This window comes from Alternaria hordeiaustralica (genome assembly GCF_023758085.1).
Source record: "Alternaria hordeiaustralica strain BMP 2776 chromosome Unknown scaffold_10, whole genome shotgun sequence".
Classification (NCBI taxonomy): Eukaryota; Fungi; Ascomycota; class Dothideomycetes; order Pleosporales; family Pleosporaceae; genus Alternaria; species Alternaria hordeiaustralica.
Window position 1 is genome coordinate 640,298 of NW_026056782.1, and position 18,186 is coordinate 658,483.

Here is an 18,186-nt window from a genome sequence, read left to right on the forward strand (position 1 = left end):
CTTCAACCATGGTCAATACCGATGATGATACCCTATGTAAGAGTGAGATATGGATAAGATAGACTGCGTTCTGTACGCAGCGTAAGAACAGTAACAGGCCACCGACTTTGACGGTGGACTGAAGAATGAACGATAACGGTGGGCCTCCATACCCGCCCCAACAAACACTTCTTCGATCCATGACTTCTCCCGTGATCAACGTACAGCTACATAAACTTTCGCCACGAACACAGGCACACTCTCATCGGGCCTCACACGAAGATGCAAGAAGTACTCCTTGCGTCTATTCTGACATGTTGACGTCTGCAGTGCTCAAACGTTGTTCGTTCTCGCGTCCTCCACATCCATGCCGTATCGCACGCATACGTCAAACTCAACAGACGATCGTACACACATACACACACAACGTTGCCCAACATTCCAGCAAAGAAACCACGAGACGCATGTTCCGCCGCTAACATCGGATCGGACATGTCGCTGCATGCACGCCACATCAAATACTTCCCGCTCAGCATGCGCAGTACGCAGTGTGTATGATGCAGTAATAGTGGACGCAAGGAAGTCACAGCAGCAAAGAATGTGTCAGGTATGCTCCTGCAATGCAATGTACGAACGGACGACACGTTGCTATGCGTAGGCATGGCGGGCCGATGTAGCTTTAATCCCGTGCATTGCATAGTCTGACAGGGTGAAGCAAAGTTCGATACATCGGATTAAGAAGTAAGTTTGGTCTGGCTGTGGTTGGGAGGCGAATGGTGGTTGCTATGGCGTTTCCCGCGCTCTTCATGCGTGAGGACCGAAATGTCGTGTCGGAATGTAGTACGATGGGGTGTTTCTCCGTTCGTAACGGCGAACTGCATTGGGGTTCGGTGGTATACGAGTGTTTTGGTCAAGGACGGCAGACCTCTTCGCTCGTGCTTCTGAAGACTACACGAGCAATTCATCTCCATATCCATCCATCGCAATCTCATTCCTCCCACACGGGCAAGGCAGACTGAATCCTCCATATCGCAACCTGACAAATCCAACTCCCCCAACATCTCACAGACCAAACGGACAACAACATCCCTGCCCCAACCCCGTTCCACAACATGCTCCGCCTCGGCCTCGCCCCTGCCTGCAGAACCGGGTAACTGGATCCACGACATGGCGATTTCGAGGCTGAGCAACTTGAAACGTTAGACTCGTCCTCCTCCAGCCTCGTAACATGTTGTGCGTGCGTGTGGGGAAAGAAAGGGAAGCTACAGCGTGGTTACACGGGGTCTTGCATATCCAATATAGATCGGAGGGGCGAGGGAGAGGAAGTTTTGATGGGCTTGGGGGATCCTGGCTTATTCAACAGGAACACGACGTTGTTGGTGACATGTGGGGGTTGAGACATGCGGAAAGTTTATGACGCCACGAGAGAACTGCGTGGTGACATCTGAGGCTGATTTCGGTACCGTAGAAAGAAAGTTGTGGAGTAGGGACAGGGGTTGGCGAGAACTGTAATGCGATGCGCGTAGTTTGGAATTGCGAACAAATGTACGTAGCGAGGAAAGATATTACAATTTAATGCGGACCTAGATTATCCGCCTGCTGTCTGCTACTACTACTGCTATACAAAGCATATGTACCTTCCTGACCCATAGATTATCTTGGAGAAAAAAACAATGTAACTGAAAATGCCCTATGATGCCAACGCTTGCTATGGGATGGAGAACATCTGCCTTAGTCTCCATGGTGGGTGATGATGAACCAAAGTAGAGAGGTATCAAGAACAGTAGGAAACGATGAGCCAGCCAGTGCTTTTCATCGGCGGTAATGATGCCGCGATCGGAATATCAAGAGGAAATAGGGAAACGCCACCAAAATTCGAGAAACGGAACGCCGGATGCAGCGAGTGCTTTAGCGGAGACCGATAACGCTCTGGGTACTGTCAGTAAAAGCTGTGGGCGTCCGTTAGGGTAAACATACCATTTCCAGCGTCCACACCCTCCTTATCCACACCTTGAGCTTGCCTTCGACACCTCTGACATTGTCAAGCTCGACACCTTCCCACCAGCAGCGACGAGCGGGTTTCCTCCAGAAGAGGAGCAGCTTCTGCGCCATTCCGACAGCGTTGCTGTTAGCGAGGTCGTTACCCTTGATGTCCGTCCTCAGGCGTGCAAGCGCGATGCTGCAAATAACGGCTTTGTTGGGCTCGCCGGCGCGGTGACCCCATCGGTCGTCGTGGTTGAAGCCACTGCGTGCTGTTAGCTGCTGTATTCTGGTTTGCAGGTGGTATGCTCACCCTGCAGTCAACATCTCGATCAGGTGCTGCTCGGTCGTTCCTGGCTCTTCGCTCTTCCTGAGACCAGAGAAAATGCCATCTTGTCTCAGCAATGCTTCGCCTGCAGCCCGCTTGACTTCGATCATCTCGGGCTGAGTGATGTCGCGATGCGGTGGGATAGCGTAGAAGTCGAGGTCCTCTCGCAGCACAATTATACCAGCGCGGTCCTGGAGCATGTCCCTGGCAGAGCCGTGCATAGGCTCAATGGGTACAGCCTCGGCAGCATGTTCGGCAGCGGTCGGGGATGGAGGCGATGCGGGAATGGTCTGGGCTACAGTGCGGAAAAACTCCAGCATGTACTGTAGGGAGTTTGGGTCGTACTGTGAAGGGTAGATATTGTCAGATAAGTATAATGCGGGGTTGGAGAGGTGGTACAAGATCTTAGCTACTGGGGTCATGGTAAGGGGAGAGGAAGAAGAAATGGGGTTACCAACGTCGACTGGGTATACGTCTCCATCGTGGTAGGAGTTCATGTGCCCATCTGGGAGTAGGCCATTGGGAAAGAGGGAAAGGAGGACGAATTCGGGGAGGGTTAGAAGTTCGTCTCGCGATAGAGTGAATCGCGTGCCCCTAGAATTCGGTTAGCCTTGGTGTCGCGTGTGACGATGCATTTCCGTACCTCAGTTCCAGAGTGATGTTCTCGTCTGATCCACCGAGAGTGTTGATGGGCGGTCCTGCATTGGTTGTTTGCGACACCTGAGTAATGATACTCGCGGGACCTCCTGCGGATGCCATTACGTAGGTAAAGGACTCGAGCGGGCTGGATCCTTCGCTGTAGGGTGGCGGCGGCTCTCCGTCGTCGAGGTCTTTGCTACTAGAGCCTTCCTTGGTATCGGAAGGGAGCGCGGCTTTGGTGGCAGCTACAGCAGCAGCGGACGAGGATGACTCGGTAAAGGCAGGCGCAGATGTGAATGCGGGAGGTGATTCGTCTTCGGTGGTTTCACCGAGCTTGTCGCGTTCCTCAGCGTCGTCGGGCGGGAAGAAGAGGGAGGAGAAGGGAGGTGGGTAGGGTGATTCGCCGGCTGTTGTCGTCAATGCGGCGGTGCTGCTGGCGGGAGCGGTGACGGCGTAGCGTGGACGGGAGGAATCGCGCTGGGTGGGATTCGGAGGCAAAGGAGTGACTACGGACAAGCCGTCTGTACTGGAAGTCTGCGTGCGCGACAAGGTGCCGGTGGTTGTGTATTGGACAGGACCGGATGATGAGCTCGAAGGGGCAAGCGCGCTAGTAGCCGCTGTCAATTAAACCTGAGCGCGTGGGCACCACGAGGCAGCTACGCGCATTAGGTGGAGCAGCGGGCGAGGTGAAAGGGACGCAAATGTTTGCTTGCTGTGCTGGGCGGGAGGTGTTGTGCGTGTGATGAGGTGCCAGTGCCGCGATGGACGCGGAGTGGTTAATCAGTCCAGGCGTCCGCTTTGACCCTAGCGTGCTTTCCAACTTTCGAGCAGAAGAGCAGGCACAACCTCGGAATGCGATGTGATGTCCTTCGCATCACGGTAGCTGCGACATGCATGTAGATCATTCTTGTTAGAATCATGACGAGTATACTATACAGATCTAGCCTTGTCAGAATGTGGGATAGTATATCATCACTATCACCTGTTCTACATCCTAACCCAATCTAGTGCTTCGCTACAACTCCCGCCTCGTTCGCTTGCGCTGTGATGCGGCGCTTGTAATCTTTGACGGTTCCATCGAAGTGCTCGATTGTTCCGTTGTCACACACCCACAAGCTTGTGCATACGTTCTGCAGCATAGTGACATCGTGACTGACCATGAGTACACCACCCTGGAACTTGTTCAGTGCTTCCGAAAGCGCGTCCATGGCCTCGATGTCCAAGTGGTTAGACGGCTCGTCGAGCACGAGAATGTGCGGGTTCTGCAGCGCTAGGCATGCAAAGGCAACACGCGATTTCTGACCTCCTGACAGCAGTTCCATCTTCTGCAATCCAGTCATACCCGTGATGCCAAAGGCACCAAGGTGACGACGGTATTCTTCATCTGCCCTTCCGTGGTACGTCTTCGACATGAATCCGACAGCGCTGTCGTTCAGGTCCAAAGCATCAACGTGATGTTGTGCGAAGAATCCTACACGTAAGCGTGGGTTTTGCGAGATGAGACCGGTGGTAGGTGAAAGTGCACCGATGAGCAGCTTCAAAGCCGTCGTCTTACCAGCACCGTTGGGACCAACGATACCAATACGTGAGTCGAGTTGCACATCGAGGTCGACGTTCTTGAGCAGGATCTTGTCGGGCGTGTACCCAAAGGTAACACCACTCATCTGAATGATAGGAGGTGACATCTTCTCCACCTCTGGGAACTTGAAGTGCACCGAGTAGGCTGCTTCTGGTGGAGTGAGGACTGGCATTTTCTCCAGCTTCTTGATCCTAGACTGGGCCTCAGAAGACTTGGCAGCATTGTATCGGAACTTGTCGATGAAAGCTTGCAAATGCGCGCGCTCGGCCATCTGCTTCTCGTACTCACGCACTGCTGTCTTGCGGCGCTCTTCTTTGGTAGCGTAGAAGGAGTCGAAGTTGCCACCCTTGTAGTAGTCGAGTCGCTCAGAGTGTTGATGAATGATATCGGTTGCCACTTCGTTGAGGAAAGCTCGGTCGTGAGATACGACAAGTACTGTGCTTGGGTAGCCCTGGAGGTAGTTCGCCAAGAAGGTAATAGAGGGGACGTCCAACATGTTCGACGGCTCGTCAAGCAGTAGCAGATCAGGTTCACAGAACAGCGCACGTGCAAGTGCCAGACGCATCCTCCATCCTCCAGAGAATGTCTTGGTCGCAAATTGCTGTCGTTCTTGTGAGAAACCAAGACCTGCGAGGATACTTGCTGCTCGAGATTCTGCTTTGTCAGACTCCATCTCTGCGAGCTTGCCATGAATGTCGCTCAGAGTGGTATCTAGACCTTCACGCTGAGTGTCTAGCCTGGCAGCATCTGCGGAGGTGTCGGCCATCTTAGCACGCTCCTCTTCAAGCTCAGCTAGCTCCTTGCTAATCTTCTCTTGCTCCCGAAGGAGATGCTTGCGCCATACATCGGCGTCCAAGACAGCCTGCAGTGCGGGTGTGTCATCACCAGTAATCTGATGCAGTCAGTCATTGGACTTGCATAGTGCCCGAAGTGACTTACCTCCTGTTCCACGTGAAGAATCGAAATGTGCGTAGGAATAGCGACCTCACGGCGGGCGAGGGCGCGAAGCAAGGTGGATTTACCAATACCGTTTTGACCTACCAGACCGTATCTGCGGCCATATGCGAGTGTCAGGGAACTATCTGTGAGGATGCGTAATCCAGGCATAGAAATGTCAAAGCTATCGATCTTGATATCTTTGCTCTTGTTGTTGGCCTCGCCCAGCTGCAGCGGGTTGACAGCCATGTAGAATTCTTCATAGCTTTGTGCCTCGTTGGGCTCATTGAGAAGTCGAGAAGCTTCATATTCGACGTTCTTGAACTCTTTGCGGTCCTGCTTCGCACGGAGCTTGCGTTCGGCCTTTTCAAGTTTCTTGCGATCGACCCTGGATTCAACCTTACGTGTGTTGGCAGATTCTAGGTCGACAGCGCCGCCAGCAAGACCTAGCGTGGAGGAGATGTTCCTGGACGAGCCCACGTGGATAGCCTGGTCGAGCTTCTTGGCTGATGGAGCCATCTGGCGCCGCTCACTGTCTGTGCCATTGGCGGCGTTCAGGCGGGAAATGAATTTTTCCACAAGGTTCTGGATACTTGTCTCATTCTGAGATGAGAGATCTCCGGACGCTGACAAGAGCAGAGCGCTCACGGTGGCAGCGGCCTCCTCAAGTGGGGAGGGGGCATTTGGGTCAGTGTCGGAAGTGAACTGGTTGGCAGCATGGGTCAGGTACCCGGCCGAGTACTCTGACAGAACAGGGTCGATGTTCGGGATTTGGGTTCTGATTTCGGATTCCATGGTGGCGGGTGACGAAGTCGATGTCGGCCGCAGTCAATGTCACCGTGGCGCTGGCGAGGTCGGCGAGCGGGCAGTCCTATCTCGTGCGTTCACGTAGTCAGCGTGTAATAGCGGGGCAGTGGTGGTCTCTGCTTCGTGCGGTGCTACGGCTGCTTGTCCAAGGCAGAGAACATTTTGACGTGGGATGCCAAATGTGGCGTGGCGGCGGTTCTGGAAGGAGCGGGCGGCGGCCAATCAGGGCGTCGACGCCGACAGCCCATCAAACATGACAACCCATTGCTGCGCCTGTGGACTGGCACAGATGGCGGATCTGCACCACGCGTCTGGAGGCGCTCTAGCAATGATGTGCTCCTAGGATTGTCCCGGTTGCTCGCATCTCTGTGTTCCCGCGGGTCAGCACGCATCGCACAGTCACGTCAAGCTCTGCACGCACAGCTCGCCCAGCAAGCCGTCTGCCAGATAGACTCCAACGTGCGCCCACTATTCCTAGAGTGAGGGGCACAACGGTCTCGATAGTCTGCAAAAAGCCTCTGGAGTTCGTAGCGGCCCTGGCAGTCATCTTTCAGCTGGCTTAGGTCGGGCACGGAGCCGCCTTGGCTACCCGGCATGCAACATGTGATGTAGCCCTGTCAATTGGCTTTTGAAAATTTACGGACAGAACAACGCATGCCTAGGAGTACAGCCATGGCAGGTAGAACACGCAGCATGCGGGCTTTAACGGCGGAGATATATCCCGGGGCGCTGAATTCGCTGCCTCAGATACACGGATTCCGTCCTATCCTCAACCCATGCTCCCGCTTCTCACCACTTCTCCGCTCTGTGGCTGACGTGCTGTGCGTTTCGGCTATCAAGGATCTCAATCACGAGCAGCTTTCCTACCAGAGTAATCGATGCCCGATAGAGCCGATTCAACAAATATCTACCACGCCATGCTCGTAGGTACCAAGGTCCGTCTGCCGTTAACTGTACCGAATGCTGGGCGCGAGGTAACATGCGATGGCTCCGTGGCTGCACAGTCTAAAGCACGCCTTCGCTACCACCGATGGACTACACAAGCCGGTTGACACTTGCGTACGCCGCGATCAGCAAACATCTCCACTTGGCTACAGGGGTCTCTCCAGGCAGTTCAGCGGCCGGCTGCCAATCACCGTGTGCTGTGACGGGCGCCCGGGATGCTATCTGGTACACTATATTTGGGTAGCTCTGACGGCAGAGGGGTTCTTCCAGCCTCTCTGCGCCATGTCCCTGATTGTTGTTGATTGTTACTCGGCGCTAGAGCTCGCCCGAGACAGATGGGCGCAACGTCGTGGTACGGCCAACTGGGCACCGCAGCGGGCCCTCAGTGCCTGCCCAAGGAGTTGCTGCCTCGGGCTCGTCGCATGCAGCATAGGTTGATGAGATTGACTTTACTCGCAGCGTGGAGCTATGACGGAGCAAAGTGAGGCATGGGGTCTGTGTACCTCCGTGTTATGTTTCGAGTCGAGCTGCCGCTATCAGCCCTCATCGGCGACATCTCGCTAATCCCAAGAGAGCTGGGTAGCCCTGTACGTAGATCCCAGAAGCAACAAGCAGTGGATTCTTCAGTCGTCCGCTCGCTCCTCGTCGAGCTCCACCTCTCTGCTTCAGCCCGTCGTGGTGCTTGTGCCGTCCATCCTTTGCTGCGCTCCGGAATGCAGTACGCCTGCTCCAGCGCCTGATTGAGCCCCTCTCCTCCCACCGTCTATACTCGTGCAGCTCGCGATCCCTGGTTCACCGGCACCCTGACATGCCATAATGCTCGACAAGTCGTCACAAGCGCCTCGACGAGTGACCTTTCCCCGGCGGCTTGGTTTCCAACGAGAATGAAAACTGTTCCAACGGTAATTACCCTGCATTTCTCTATCTCATAGTCCGTGGATCTTGTGTACGCGCTGCAGCTGCCCTTGATTTGTTTTGATATGTCTCGATCGACGACGCCGCGTCTGCGTCTACTTCCGAGAGCGGCTACACCACGACTGTCTCACCTCGATATACCTCTCTTATAAGATGTCGTACTAGGCGCCATGACTGACGGACCCTTGTGATACAGCTCTGTGCCACTGCCGCTGTCGTTGGTACATCCTCTGTCGGCCTGGCCTTTGGACGGGAGGCCCCCTTCGACCCGTCGCACCCCAATAGAAAAAAGGCCACACCAGCATACGAGCCGAGTCTTAATCCCATGTCGACCGCTGCCATGACCACGACCGCGACTCCCTTTAGCGGCCCCGTACCCGTCGTTCCTGCCTCGCGCATGCCGTTTGCGACTCGACTCAGTCAGGACGGCCGTTCACAGCTGCGGATCGTGAGGAGGAAGACGAGCGACGACGCGGCGCTGCAATTGCCGACGAGTGCGACGAGCGCAAACTACCCCTCCAGTGACCAGAGCGTGTCCGACGTAGACACGGCCAGATACGTGCCGTCACGGCGAGCCTCGTGGATCAAACGCCTCTCCTCCATATCCAACTCGTCGAGCAGGAACACCAGCCCGTCGCCGCTGTCGCCCGCCGTGTCGTGCTCCAATGGCTCCATGGCCTTCTCCCACGAAGGCTCGACGGCGCCTATAGCCGGGAAACGCTCCTCTTCACCCGTGCCACGGAACAAGCTGGTGAAGCGCGCCTCGTCAGTGCGCGGGCCTCGTGAAGAGCCCCGAACGAGCACCTCGACCCTGCGACCGTCCTTCCGTCGTCCAGCCACCAGTCACCAACGCAACGCAACGCTGCAGAACTACGGCGCGCGGCTGTCCATGACGGCCGAGCACACTTCCCTGGACGGGCACCCGCATTCCGCAAGCACCGACAGCGAGGCCGAATACACGCAATTCTTCACAGCGAGAATCATGAAGGAGCGGTCACTAACGAGGCGGAGAGGCTCCGTGGCATATGCGAACGGGTTCAAGAGGATATTCCCGGACGACAAGCACAAGCCCATGCTCGTGCTCGCGAGGTCGGTCGTAGCAGGTTCAGAAGACGTAGATGACTCGACAAGCGACGACGGTGAAAGCGTCTTCTATGTAAGTAGGCCAGAGACGCCGCTCAGCATGACGGCCATGTTTGCGTCCAGGGACGCAAACCAAACTCGTGGCCGGCCCTCCACATCCCAGCCCGAGCATGCCCCTCGACCCAAGCGCTCCTTCTCCATCACTTCCTTCCTGTCGTCCAAGAAGGAGCGAACAGGCGCCGTGTCCAGACCCAGACTTTCCCGCCGTGCGAGCCAGCGGGTCAACTCAGCACCCATCCTGCCTACTATGAGCAGACGGCCACACAGCACCTCTTATGGAGAAGGCCGCCGCGATGTGACAGACCCCAAACCAGCAAAGCGCGACATCGCCACCTCCGCCGGGCTGCCCGAGAGAGCGACGGCACGCAATGGTTCTCACACCAGGCGTCTGTCGTCGCCCTTGCCGGCGCTTCCTTCCTCTGACATGCTCGCTGGCCCGGGCTTGGCGCCCTTGTCTCAGCAGCCCGACGATTTGGCCTCAGCCGCACCGGGCGCCAATCAGGCGCCACCATCCCCTACTCTAGCGCAATCGGGAGTTCGGGTCTCGCGTCATTCCATGGCCCCCTCAGAACAGGCCTCGACATTGGTCGGCTCGTCTGATAATGAGCTTCGCGCCTTAGGCTCCGGCGACGAGGACGACGCTGACGTCCAGAGCGACACCGTCTTTGATTCGCTGCGTACTGGTGCGACCAGAAGTACAGCTGGCGGCGCCCGTGGGCCTCGCATTGAGACCATATTCGACGAGTCACCCCCCGCCAAAGTCAAGGTCAAGGTCACAGCCCTACGCGATCTACTGCCGCCCGGCGCTTTTGGGGAGCCCACCGTCAATGGTGTCGCCGGCCACCAGAGCATCGCCGAGGAAGAGGAGAGCATCTCGACGCCCGTGCGGACAGTTCGTCCTCAGCGCTCATCGCAGGACTCGCCCACCTTCTCCCGAACACACAGCGCTCCTCTCTTTCCCAAGTCGATAACGTCGTCTCCCCCGAGCATGCCCAAGCCGCTTTCGCTTGGCACATTGGAATGGGACTCGCGCGCAGGGGACGACGACGATAGCAGTAGGTGGTCACTAGAAGAGGCAGATGATGAGGATCCCTGGGTTGATCATCCAACAGTCAACCACAAGGCCACACCCGTGTCGCTGCTGCGTCAGCACAAGCATCTGCTCGCGCCCGATTTCGTTCCTAACCCAGCTACGCCCAAGCGTCCCACATCAGAATTCGGCGACAAGGACGCGCGAAGCAGCATCTTCGATTGGTCTGAACAGCAAATCGCAGACAAAAACTCAGGCAGCTGCACGCCGCCACGGCCCCGGACGGTGCACGGAAAGAAGGATGCGGACCGCAGAGGCAGTCGCTCTGTTGGACGCAGAGTCCCCAGCGGGTTGCACGCCCGCAGCCAGAGTGTGCCCGTCGTTCCGGATCTGACTGGCAAGCGTAGCACAGTGGTCACAAACAAGTTTGGCACCTGGGGCGTGGGAAGCAAAGGTGTCACCGAAGACTGGAACGACGACTTTGACTTTTCCGAGCTCACTGAGGAGCCTGCTGCAGAGGACGGAAGCTCGCCTATGGGGAACAGTGGCTCGTCTATGGTCGTACCAAAGACTATACAAGAACAGCAGAACAACGTCCTTGCAAACATCAGTCTTCTGCGCGAATGGGGTCTACTAATTGAGGAGCTCAAAGAGCAAAGAGTACGCGCGGTTGCGCTCGGCATGATACAAGGCCCCCCTTCGGGCATGTGGCTCGAAGTGGATGCGATGATCGAGCTTGCAGACCAGGAGGCCGACCACGAGGGCCTGGCCCACGCCTCTCCGCCCTCATCGCCCGGCTTTGACGACGACGCTTTTGACGAACCACCAGCCAGCCCTAGCCTTGGACGAGGAAGGCAGAAGTCATCATCTCCTAACGAAGATAGCCCCAAGCCACCACAGTCAACGCGCCCTCTGAGGAAGTCGATTCTCCCTTCCAGCAACGGCATCTTTACCCCGCAATCTTCACCGATCACACCTAGACTGGACTCAGACGCCACACTTGCGACACAAGAATCCAAGACTATCGTTACGAGACCTCGGAAAGACTCGGAAGCTAAAGCGCGTTCTGTCATCGAAGCGCTGCAAAAGAGGAGGAGCGCATACGAGCCGTTCCTGGATGCGCCTCCCGTACCTTCGACACCTTCGAAGAAAGTTCCATTCGACACTGCGACTCTGCGACGTATCGTGCCATACGTTAGTACGTTGACGCGCAAAGTCAAAGACACGATCAGGGATGCGGAGGGCTTGTACTCAAGTCCTATCGCAAGCCCACTACACGAGGAGCCACCATTCAGCATGGTTCACCAACAAGATGCGGATCTTGCGGCTCAGATGAAACTCATGACAGTGATGTAAATTCACAGGAAACAACGACGCGATGGAGCTATTACGAGCATGTTTGGGGTAGCATTCAACTCGCTCCGTGCTGGCCACACGCATCTGGGCAAAAGTTTGTGGGGAGAAACAAAAGTTTCTTCTGGATATTTCCCTTTGGATCAGAGCGTTTGAGCGACGATCCGGCCTTCATGGCCTGATCACCTTTACCCTGTATTAATTACGCAGCCGTCGACTACCAGGTCAGGCCAAGTACTGCATTTGAAGCGACATGGCATTTGCGATTCCTTTTTGCATAAGTTGCAGCATCTCCCAGCCAGGATACACGTGGAAAAGAGGAGGCATGCGATATGAAGCGCACATGCGCAGCATGCATATGTTTTGTCTAATGGAAGAATACGGCGCATTGAGGATTGGGTTTCCTATGTGGATGTGGAGCATATAATACTCTCCTGGTGGGATGGGCATACCGCGCAGTTCGCGAGAGCCGCTTTTCTACACGTTCCAGTCATGTACAAAAGCGGGTTGAGGGTTTTCTCTTTGTTCCTTTGTCTCATTGTCTCTCTTGATCTATGGTATCTTGAATCACCATGAGGGTCTTCTCAAAATCATGGCATCCATACCTGACGGCTGCTCACTGTCTCACAAGACAAGAATACACAGAATTTGAAACATATCTTAGACTACCGTCCCGCTCATACATGATGATGTCTTCACTTTTGACTTTCGGGTTCGGCAACTCTATCGTACCCAGATAGTTTAGGCCCTCTGTGTGTTCTCTAACAACCGACAGAACCATATTCTGAAACCTCAGTACACCGCCACTTTCTTTTAGAAGACGGTCATTCCGGAACGTATTGTCGTATCCTGATTCCCGGTTGAGATCATCTCGTCTACATCAAAGCTTTGGAGCCGTTGTTGCGAGCCCAGCTACTGCAGCCCCATAGCCGAATCACATACCACTAATGCATTTACACGCAGCGCCCTGATGAGCCAGCTACCAAGACATGGCCGAACGAGGCGCAGTAACCCGCACGCACGCACTGAAGATCGCCTGCGCATCTTGTTCATGCCGGAGAGCCAGATCATCGTACAGCAGCGTACCACTCGCTTTCGCTTCTGCCCGGGCGGGTCAATGAGCGGCAGAGACACGGGACGAGATATCCGTGCAGAACACCATTCCACAGCAAGACGATATAGTATCCAACAGAACATGCGTGAAGTCCAGTCTCCTTACAGATACTCCGTACGAGTAAATTGTGCGTCAGGCAATACCAACAATCTTGGATGATCACAATAATACAGCCCATGTCGCATTCCAGTCATAAAGCCGAAGCTACCACTAACCGAGAGACGCCCTAAGACGCTGCACTGTCATCCACGATGCATATTCCGGTTTTCCCAACGATATAGCTTACCACATTTCGTGCTATACAGCTTCTTTCGTTCACCCTCGGGATGGCTACCGCGATTGATGGTCCGACTCCCCGGCAAGCGCATACCACGCGTCCAAGGGTGGGAAGAATACCCTCGGCCGGTTCGGTGGCACGCCGGAGTACTGTAAACAGAGCCTCCACGACCCTGCTCCACTATTTCCTTGTAGACGTGTAAACGGTCGCACGACCTGCCCTATGGAAACATGCGAATGCTGCACCAAGACGAAGGGCGAGTACTGCGGTTCCCTCAACGCGTACTCGCCAATTTCAATATGCATGTAGCTGAGACTGCGATGGTTTGACGGTAGGGCAAATCCTCAGACCCCGCGCTGTTATTCATCCGAGGTCAATGACGTTCCTTCTGTCTTGGGAGGCGCAGGCCAAGCAATGACGGGAAGCAACACCAAGAGAGAGGCGACTGCCACTTTGGCTGCTTGCCTGACTACATGCTAGAAGAGGGGCAAGTCTATATGTGAAGCGCTGCACTCCTGTACATCCTGGTGTTCCTTTTCCCATCTGGACCAATCCTCGTATCGAGACGCTCAACAGCCAACTGCCTTCCAATCTCCACGACCTCACGGCGCTAACACCAAGAAAGAGTGCTCCTCGTACCCGTTGCCTGGACTACATCCGTACCTTGCATACCTCAACTGCGCCCCAACCAAACCTACTCCAATCTCGCTAAGCTCCGGCTCGGATTTGTTACGCCTCCAGCACGGCGCAACTGCCCAAATCAATTGCCTTGCAGTGCTTGCGTCGGAAAAAGGCCAGCACTCTCACGTCATTCTCCGCAATTCAACATGGCGCTGAAACACTTAATAGCAGTGGTGGGCCTGAGCGGCTGCTCTGGTGTGCTGACGGCCAAAGCGCAATCCACCTCCACTGGTGCAGCATGCGCAAGTCCCATTGCCCCACAAAATGGTGCTCCTTCGGTGGCGCCGGGGTTCCGTGTCGAGGTTGTGGCTAATGGCCTGAGGGATCCACGCGGCATTATTTTTGATCGGGAAGGTGGGCTGTTGGTAGTCGAACAGGAGCATGGGGTTAGCCGGTTGAGTATGACTGGTAATGGCCGGTGTAGGGACGTGCAGATGGTGGTTGAGGATGACTCTGTGAGTGTTTGCATCGCGTTGAGTAAAATGTGACTGATCGCTGACTATGGCAGTTGAACCATGGCATTGCTTTCTCGCAGGATGGAAATACGCTCTATGCATCATCCCACAGCAACGTCTACGCTTGGGATTACGATGCATCCGAGGGTAAGACTACATCCGAACCCCGTGATGTCGTCGAAGGCATGGGAGACGACGAAGGTCATACTACGCGTACACTTCTCATGTCTCAGAATGTTCCTGACATGCTACTTGTCTCTCGCGGTAGTGTGGGTAACATTGACCTCCAGACCCTAGATGTGACTACAGGAGTCTCAACGATCAAAGCTTTCAACGTAGGCAACATGACCGACTCCGCGTATGATCATGCTTCAAGCGGACTGCTGCTAGGTTGGGGTCTGAGGAATTCGGTAGGAGTAGCTGAGGAACCCATCTCAGGTGGTATATACTCTGTTGAGAACAGTGTCGACAACATCGAACGTAGTGGAGAGACTATCAACCAGAACAACCCTGGTGAAGAACTGAACTTTCACGGTTACCTCAATGGAACTGGGAGCGATGTACAAGGTGGCAACTATGGCTACCCTTCGTGCTTTACAGCATGGAACAGGTCCGAGATTCCGGATTTCGGTGGTATGACAGGCGAGGCGTTTGCTATTGGAGACCAGAACGCGACTGTCAACGATACGTTCTGCGTGGAAGACCGTATCGCTCCTAGAATCACGTTCGATGCTCACATGGCCCCTCTAGACATCAAGTTCAACCCTGACGGTACTGCCGCATGGGTAACGATGCATGGCTCTTGGTAACTTGTCCTACACTCCTCTCTCTGTACACTTCTAACGACTGCATAGGAACCGCGAAGAGCCCATCGGCTACAAGCTCAGCCTTGTCCAATTCGACGGCAAGGGCTCGCCTGTCGAGCTCGCGAACAGTACCACTGCTGCTACCGATATCGTCTCCAATCCTGACCTCTCCGCTTGCCCTGGCTCCTGCTTCCGTCCCGTCGGTCTTGCGTGGGATTCCGAGGGTCGCTTGTACATGAGTTCAGACTCTACGGGCGAGATCTTCGTCGTTACGAGGGAGGATGGTAGTGGTATCGCGGATGTGAGCGAGGCGGCTGACGCGAGAGAGAATGAGAACCCGACACCGTCTGGAACTGGAGGCGTATCTACGCCGACCGAGACGAGCGGTGCTGCGCTAAATTTGGGTGTCAGAAGCGGAAGTTATCTGGCTGCAGGCGTTGCTGTTGTCGGCGCGCTTCTGTAAAGATGAAGATGAGGAAGAGTCATAGTTTTCGGATATGCACTACCTTGATAGTATAATGCACTGCACACTCAACAGAGCGCGGTGCCTCAAGAGCTTCCTCCCGACCTTTCGAGACGCAATTATGCAATGGCTGATGGTTCGTAGAACAGCGTCAGACATTCTTCGCGGGTCACATGTCGACGTTCGAAATGGGATGTGCGTCATTGGCTGTCCCTGCCCTCGAGGCCATGTGGAAGACCAAGAGAGCAGCGGCAACTACAACCAACATCATCGCCTCCAACCCCACAATCACATCATGCAGTCCCTGATCATAACTTTGACCCCGACATCGGTAACCTCCGCCTCCCACGTCTATGTAACCTCGTTGGAACCCTGCCAGACGCCTACAAACGCACGCTGGCGAGGCACGTTCGTTTGCAACTTCTCATCACTATTGCACCCAGAGAGCCGCAAGGCGCCCCAGCTATCCTGTCGATTCCGTATACCGGCCGTCGTCTTCCTCCGCAAAGCTTGGAGTACTCGCATAGCCCGGAACAGCCGTACATTCGCGCGCAGTGTTGGGGACAATTGGTAGCGTTCACCTTCACCTCGTCTCGCCACGGCCATCTGCGGCCGGTCGAACCCCTGTCGCCTTCACTCTCTATCGAACAATAGGTGAGTTTCTGTTTTCCCGGCTAGTGAGGGTGAGCTCGCCTCCGTATATCATCCTCACACACTGCCAGCCTCTTTTCTCCCACCGATCCTCTTCCTCCATCGCACCAGATCAGCGAATAGTTCAGGCCATTGACCTCTTCAGTATCCCATATCAACATGGCCCATTCCCAGAGCCCATCTACTGCTACGGCGTTCAACTCTCTACCCATAGAGGTATGTATTCCCAACATGCACGTGTGAGTAGACTTGAGTATACTGACGATCAATCGTAGCTCAACAAGGCCATTGCTCATGAGCTGCACGACGACAAGGACATCGCGGCCTACAAGGCCACCTGCCGTGCTACCAACGATGCCATCGACGCCGATAATCTTTCCTTCTGGCGCGCAAAGTACCGCGAGAAGTACGACTTCAAGGCTGGCCCCTCCAACCTCAACCTGCGTCGGGTATATCAGCGTCGCTCCCGACTATTCAAATACGGTCTTCGTTACAAGTTTCACTATGGAACCCATCAGGGGGAGAGGCAGGTCATCAACATGATCAAAGACATGATCATTGGTACGTCGGAAATACCCAGGAACTGAACACAATTTTCGTGTGCTAACGAATACAGAATCCTATCAAGGAGCTACCGAGGTTGACGAGCATGGCCGTCTTCGTTGCAAGAACCACGCCCACATTGTCGACTTCATTCTCAAATCCCATATCCTCAACAACGACCGACGGGCCCCTGAGACCCAAAACGGCAAGATGGCTTATATCGACGATGGGCTTGCCGCTGTCCGGCTCATGTGCTCGCAGTTCATCTTCAACCTCCAAGGCTTGCGACATGATGTCTTTGCTTTCGAGGACTCACAGCACGCTGTCTACCTCTCATCTGACAAGGAACGCCTCTTCACCGGAGATAACCACAACAAGTTGAACCTCAGGTGGATGCTCCACGCGATGAACTTCTTCCGTCACCACATGATGAATGAAGATGCCCAAACATTGTTCGACAGGATCGATGAGCTAGACGTTACCCAGAAGCCTTCGGCATGGAGAGAGCAACTCACCGACGGAGCCAAGCCTCTGAGCAGGTACTGGAAGGGTACCTACTCCTTCCTCGAGAACATCGAGGTTCAGAAGCTGCGAAAGCAGGGACCAGGCAGACAGGTCTTCATTGACAAGAACGTGGACGAGGGCAAGATCCAGGTAGATTTTCAACTGGGAATGGCCTTTACAAACCCTACTGATCACATGCAGTCTCTCGAGCTTGCTTTCGCAGAAGACAGTCGCCTACCCGATGGTCGCGAACTCCCATGGCCACCCGTCTTCGAAGACCGCCTCCGCTCGCTTGGGAAGGACGCTAGAAAGCAGCAAGGCATCAAGACTCAGGGTCGAAACACAGCCACCAAGACAACTACAGGCGGTAGCATTCAGTTTGAGGGCAAGGGCGAAGACCTCGATGACGAATACAAGGCCCTTGGCTGGCTCAACCCGCTGCCTCCTCAAGGCGGTGTCCCTGGCTGGCAGCGCATCACCTTCATGAAGCACTTCACTGAGGACTACGACCACCCCAACGAGGACAATCTCTGGGCGTATGAGGGCGTTGTCTTGCCTGGTGGTCGCATTATCCTAGGCCGCTGGTGGTTTGCATCAGAGCCAGGTCGCAACGATGTAAGTACCACCTGCCCATGACATCTCATTCCTGCTTTCGATGGACATGTACTAACAAACGCTAGATGGAGTACAACGGCCCCTTCATCCTCTGGGCGGTCGACGAACCCGACTTTGACGAAGATATCAGCGATGATGAGGCTGTTTGAGAAACGGAATCACATGGTGTCGGCGGCAACCCGGTTTTGGACCCTCGTTCCACAACACATATCCCCTTTGTATATCTTTTGGTCATCTACCTTATCTCCCCTGCACATTCTCTGGCGTTCGACTATATTCACATACCTCTGGTGGCGGAGTCTTCAAGGCCTGGATGCCTGGACATTTCCCTTTGCTTATCTTAGTTTGGCATCACATATCACATAGCCTCTTCATCTTGGCATTTGGGAGCGTTGGAGTAGGACGGATGTCCTGAATCAAAAGTCTTGTTCAATGGTCGTGTG

The 18,186-nt window shown here is 54.9% G+C and overlaps 4 protein-coding genes across 4 annotated transcripts; 3 read left to right on the forward strand and 1 right to left on the reverse strand.

The window, feature by feature from the left end:
• Positions 1 to 1,887: 1,887 nt before the first annotated feature.
• J4E84_005809 (uncharacterized protein) lies at positions 1,888 to 6,236 on the reverse strand (the record flags this gene model as incomplete). The annotated part of the gene is made up of 6 exons (XM_049388401.1): positions 1,888 to 1,908; positions 1,957 to 2,224; positions 2,273 to 2,881; positions 2,931 to 3,460; positions 3,946 to 5,397; positions 5,445 to 6,236. 6 exons carry the CDS (start codon positions 6,234 to 6,236, stop codon positions 1,888 to 1,890), a joined length of 3,672 nt encoding a protein of 1,223 aa, XP_049243946.1.
• Positions 6,237 to 8,009: 1,773 nt separating this feature from the next.
• J4E84_005810 (uncharacterized protein) lies at positions 8,010 to 11,637 on the forward strand (the record flags this gene model as incomplete). The annotated part of the gene is made up of 2 exons (XM_049388402.1): positions 8,010 to 8,042; positions 8,305 to 11,637. 2 exons carry the CDS (start codon positions 8,010 to 8,012, stop codon positions 11,635 to 11,637), a joined length of 3,366 nt encoding a protein of 1,121 aa, XP_049243947.1.
• A 2,215-nt stretch (positions 11,638 to 13,852) lies between these two features.
• J4E84_005811 (uncharacterized protein) lies at positions 13,853 to 15,430 on the forward strand (the record flags this gene model as incomplete). Its single annotated transcript, XM_049388403.1, has 3 exons — positions 13,853 to 14,161; positions 14,215 to 14,966; positions 15,016 to 15,430. 3 exons carry the CDS (start codon positions 13,853 to 13,855, stop codon positions 15,428 to 15,430), a joined length of 1,476 nt encoding a protein of 491 aa, XP_049243948.1.
• Positions 15,431 to 16,312: 882 nt separating this feature from the next.
• On the forward strand, positions 16,313 to 17,892 carry J4E84_005812 (uncharacterized protein; the record flags this gene model as incomplete). Its single annotated transcript, XM_049388404.1, has 4 exons — positions 16,313 to 16,318; positions 16,357 to 16,642; positions 16,698 to 17,743; positions 17,809 to 17,892. 4 exons carry the CDS (start codon positions 16,313 to 16,315, stop codon positions 17,890 to 17,892), a joined length of 1,422 nt encoding a protein of 473 aa, XP_049243949.1.
• Between the last annotated feature and the right edge of the window lie 294 nt (positions 17,893 to 18,186).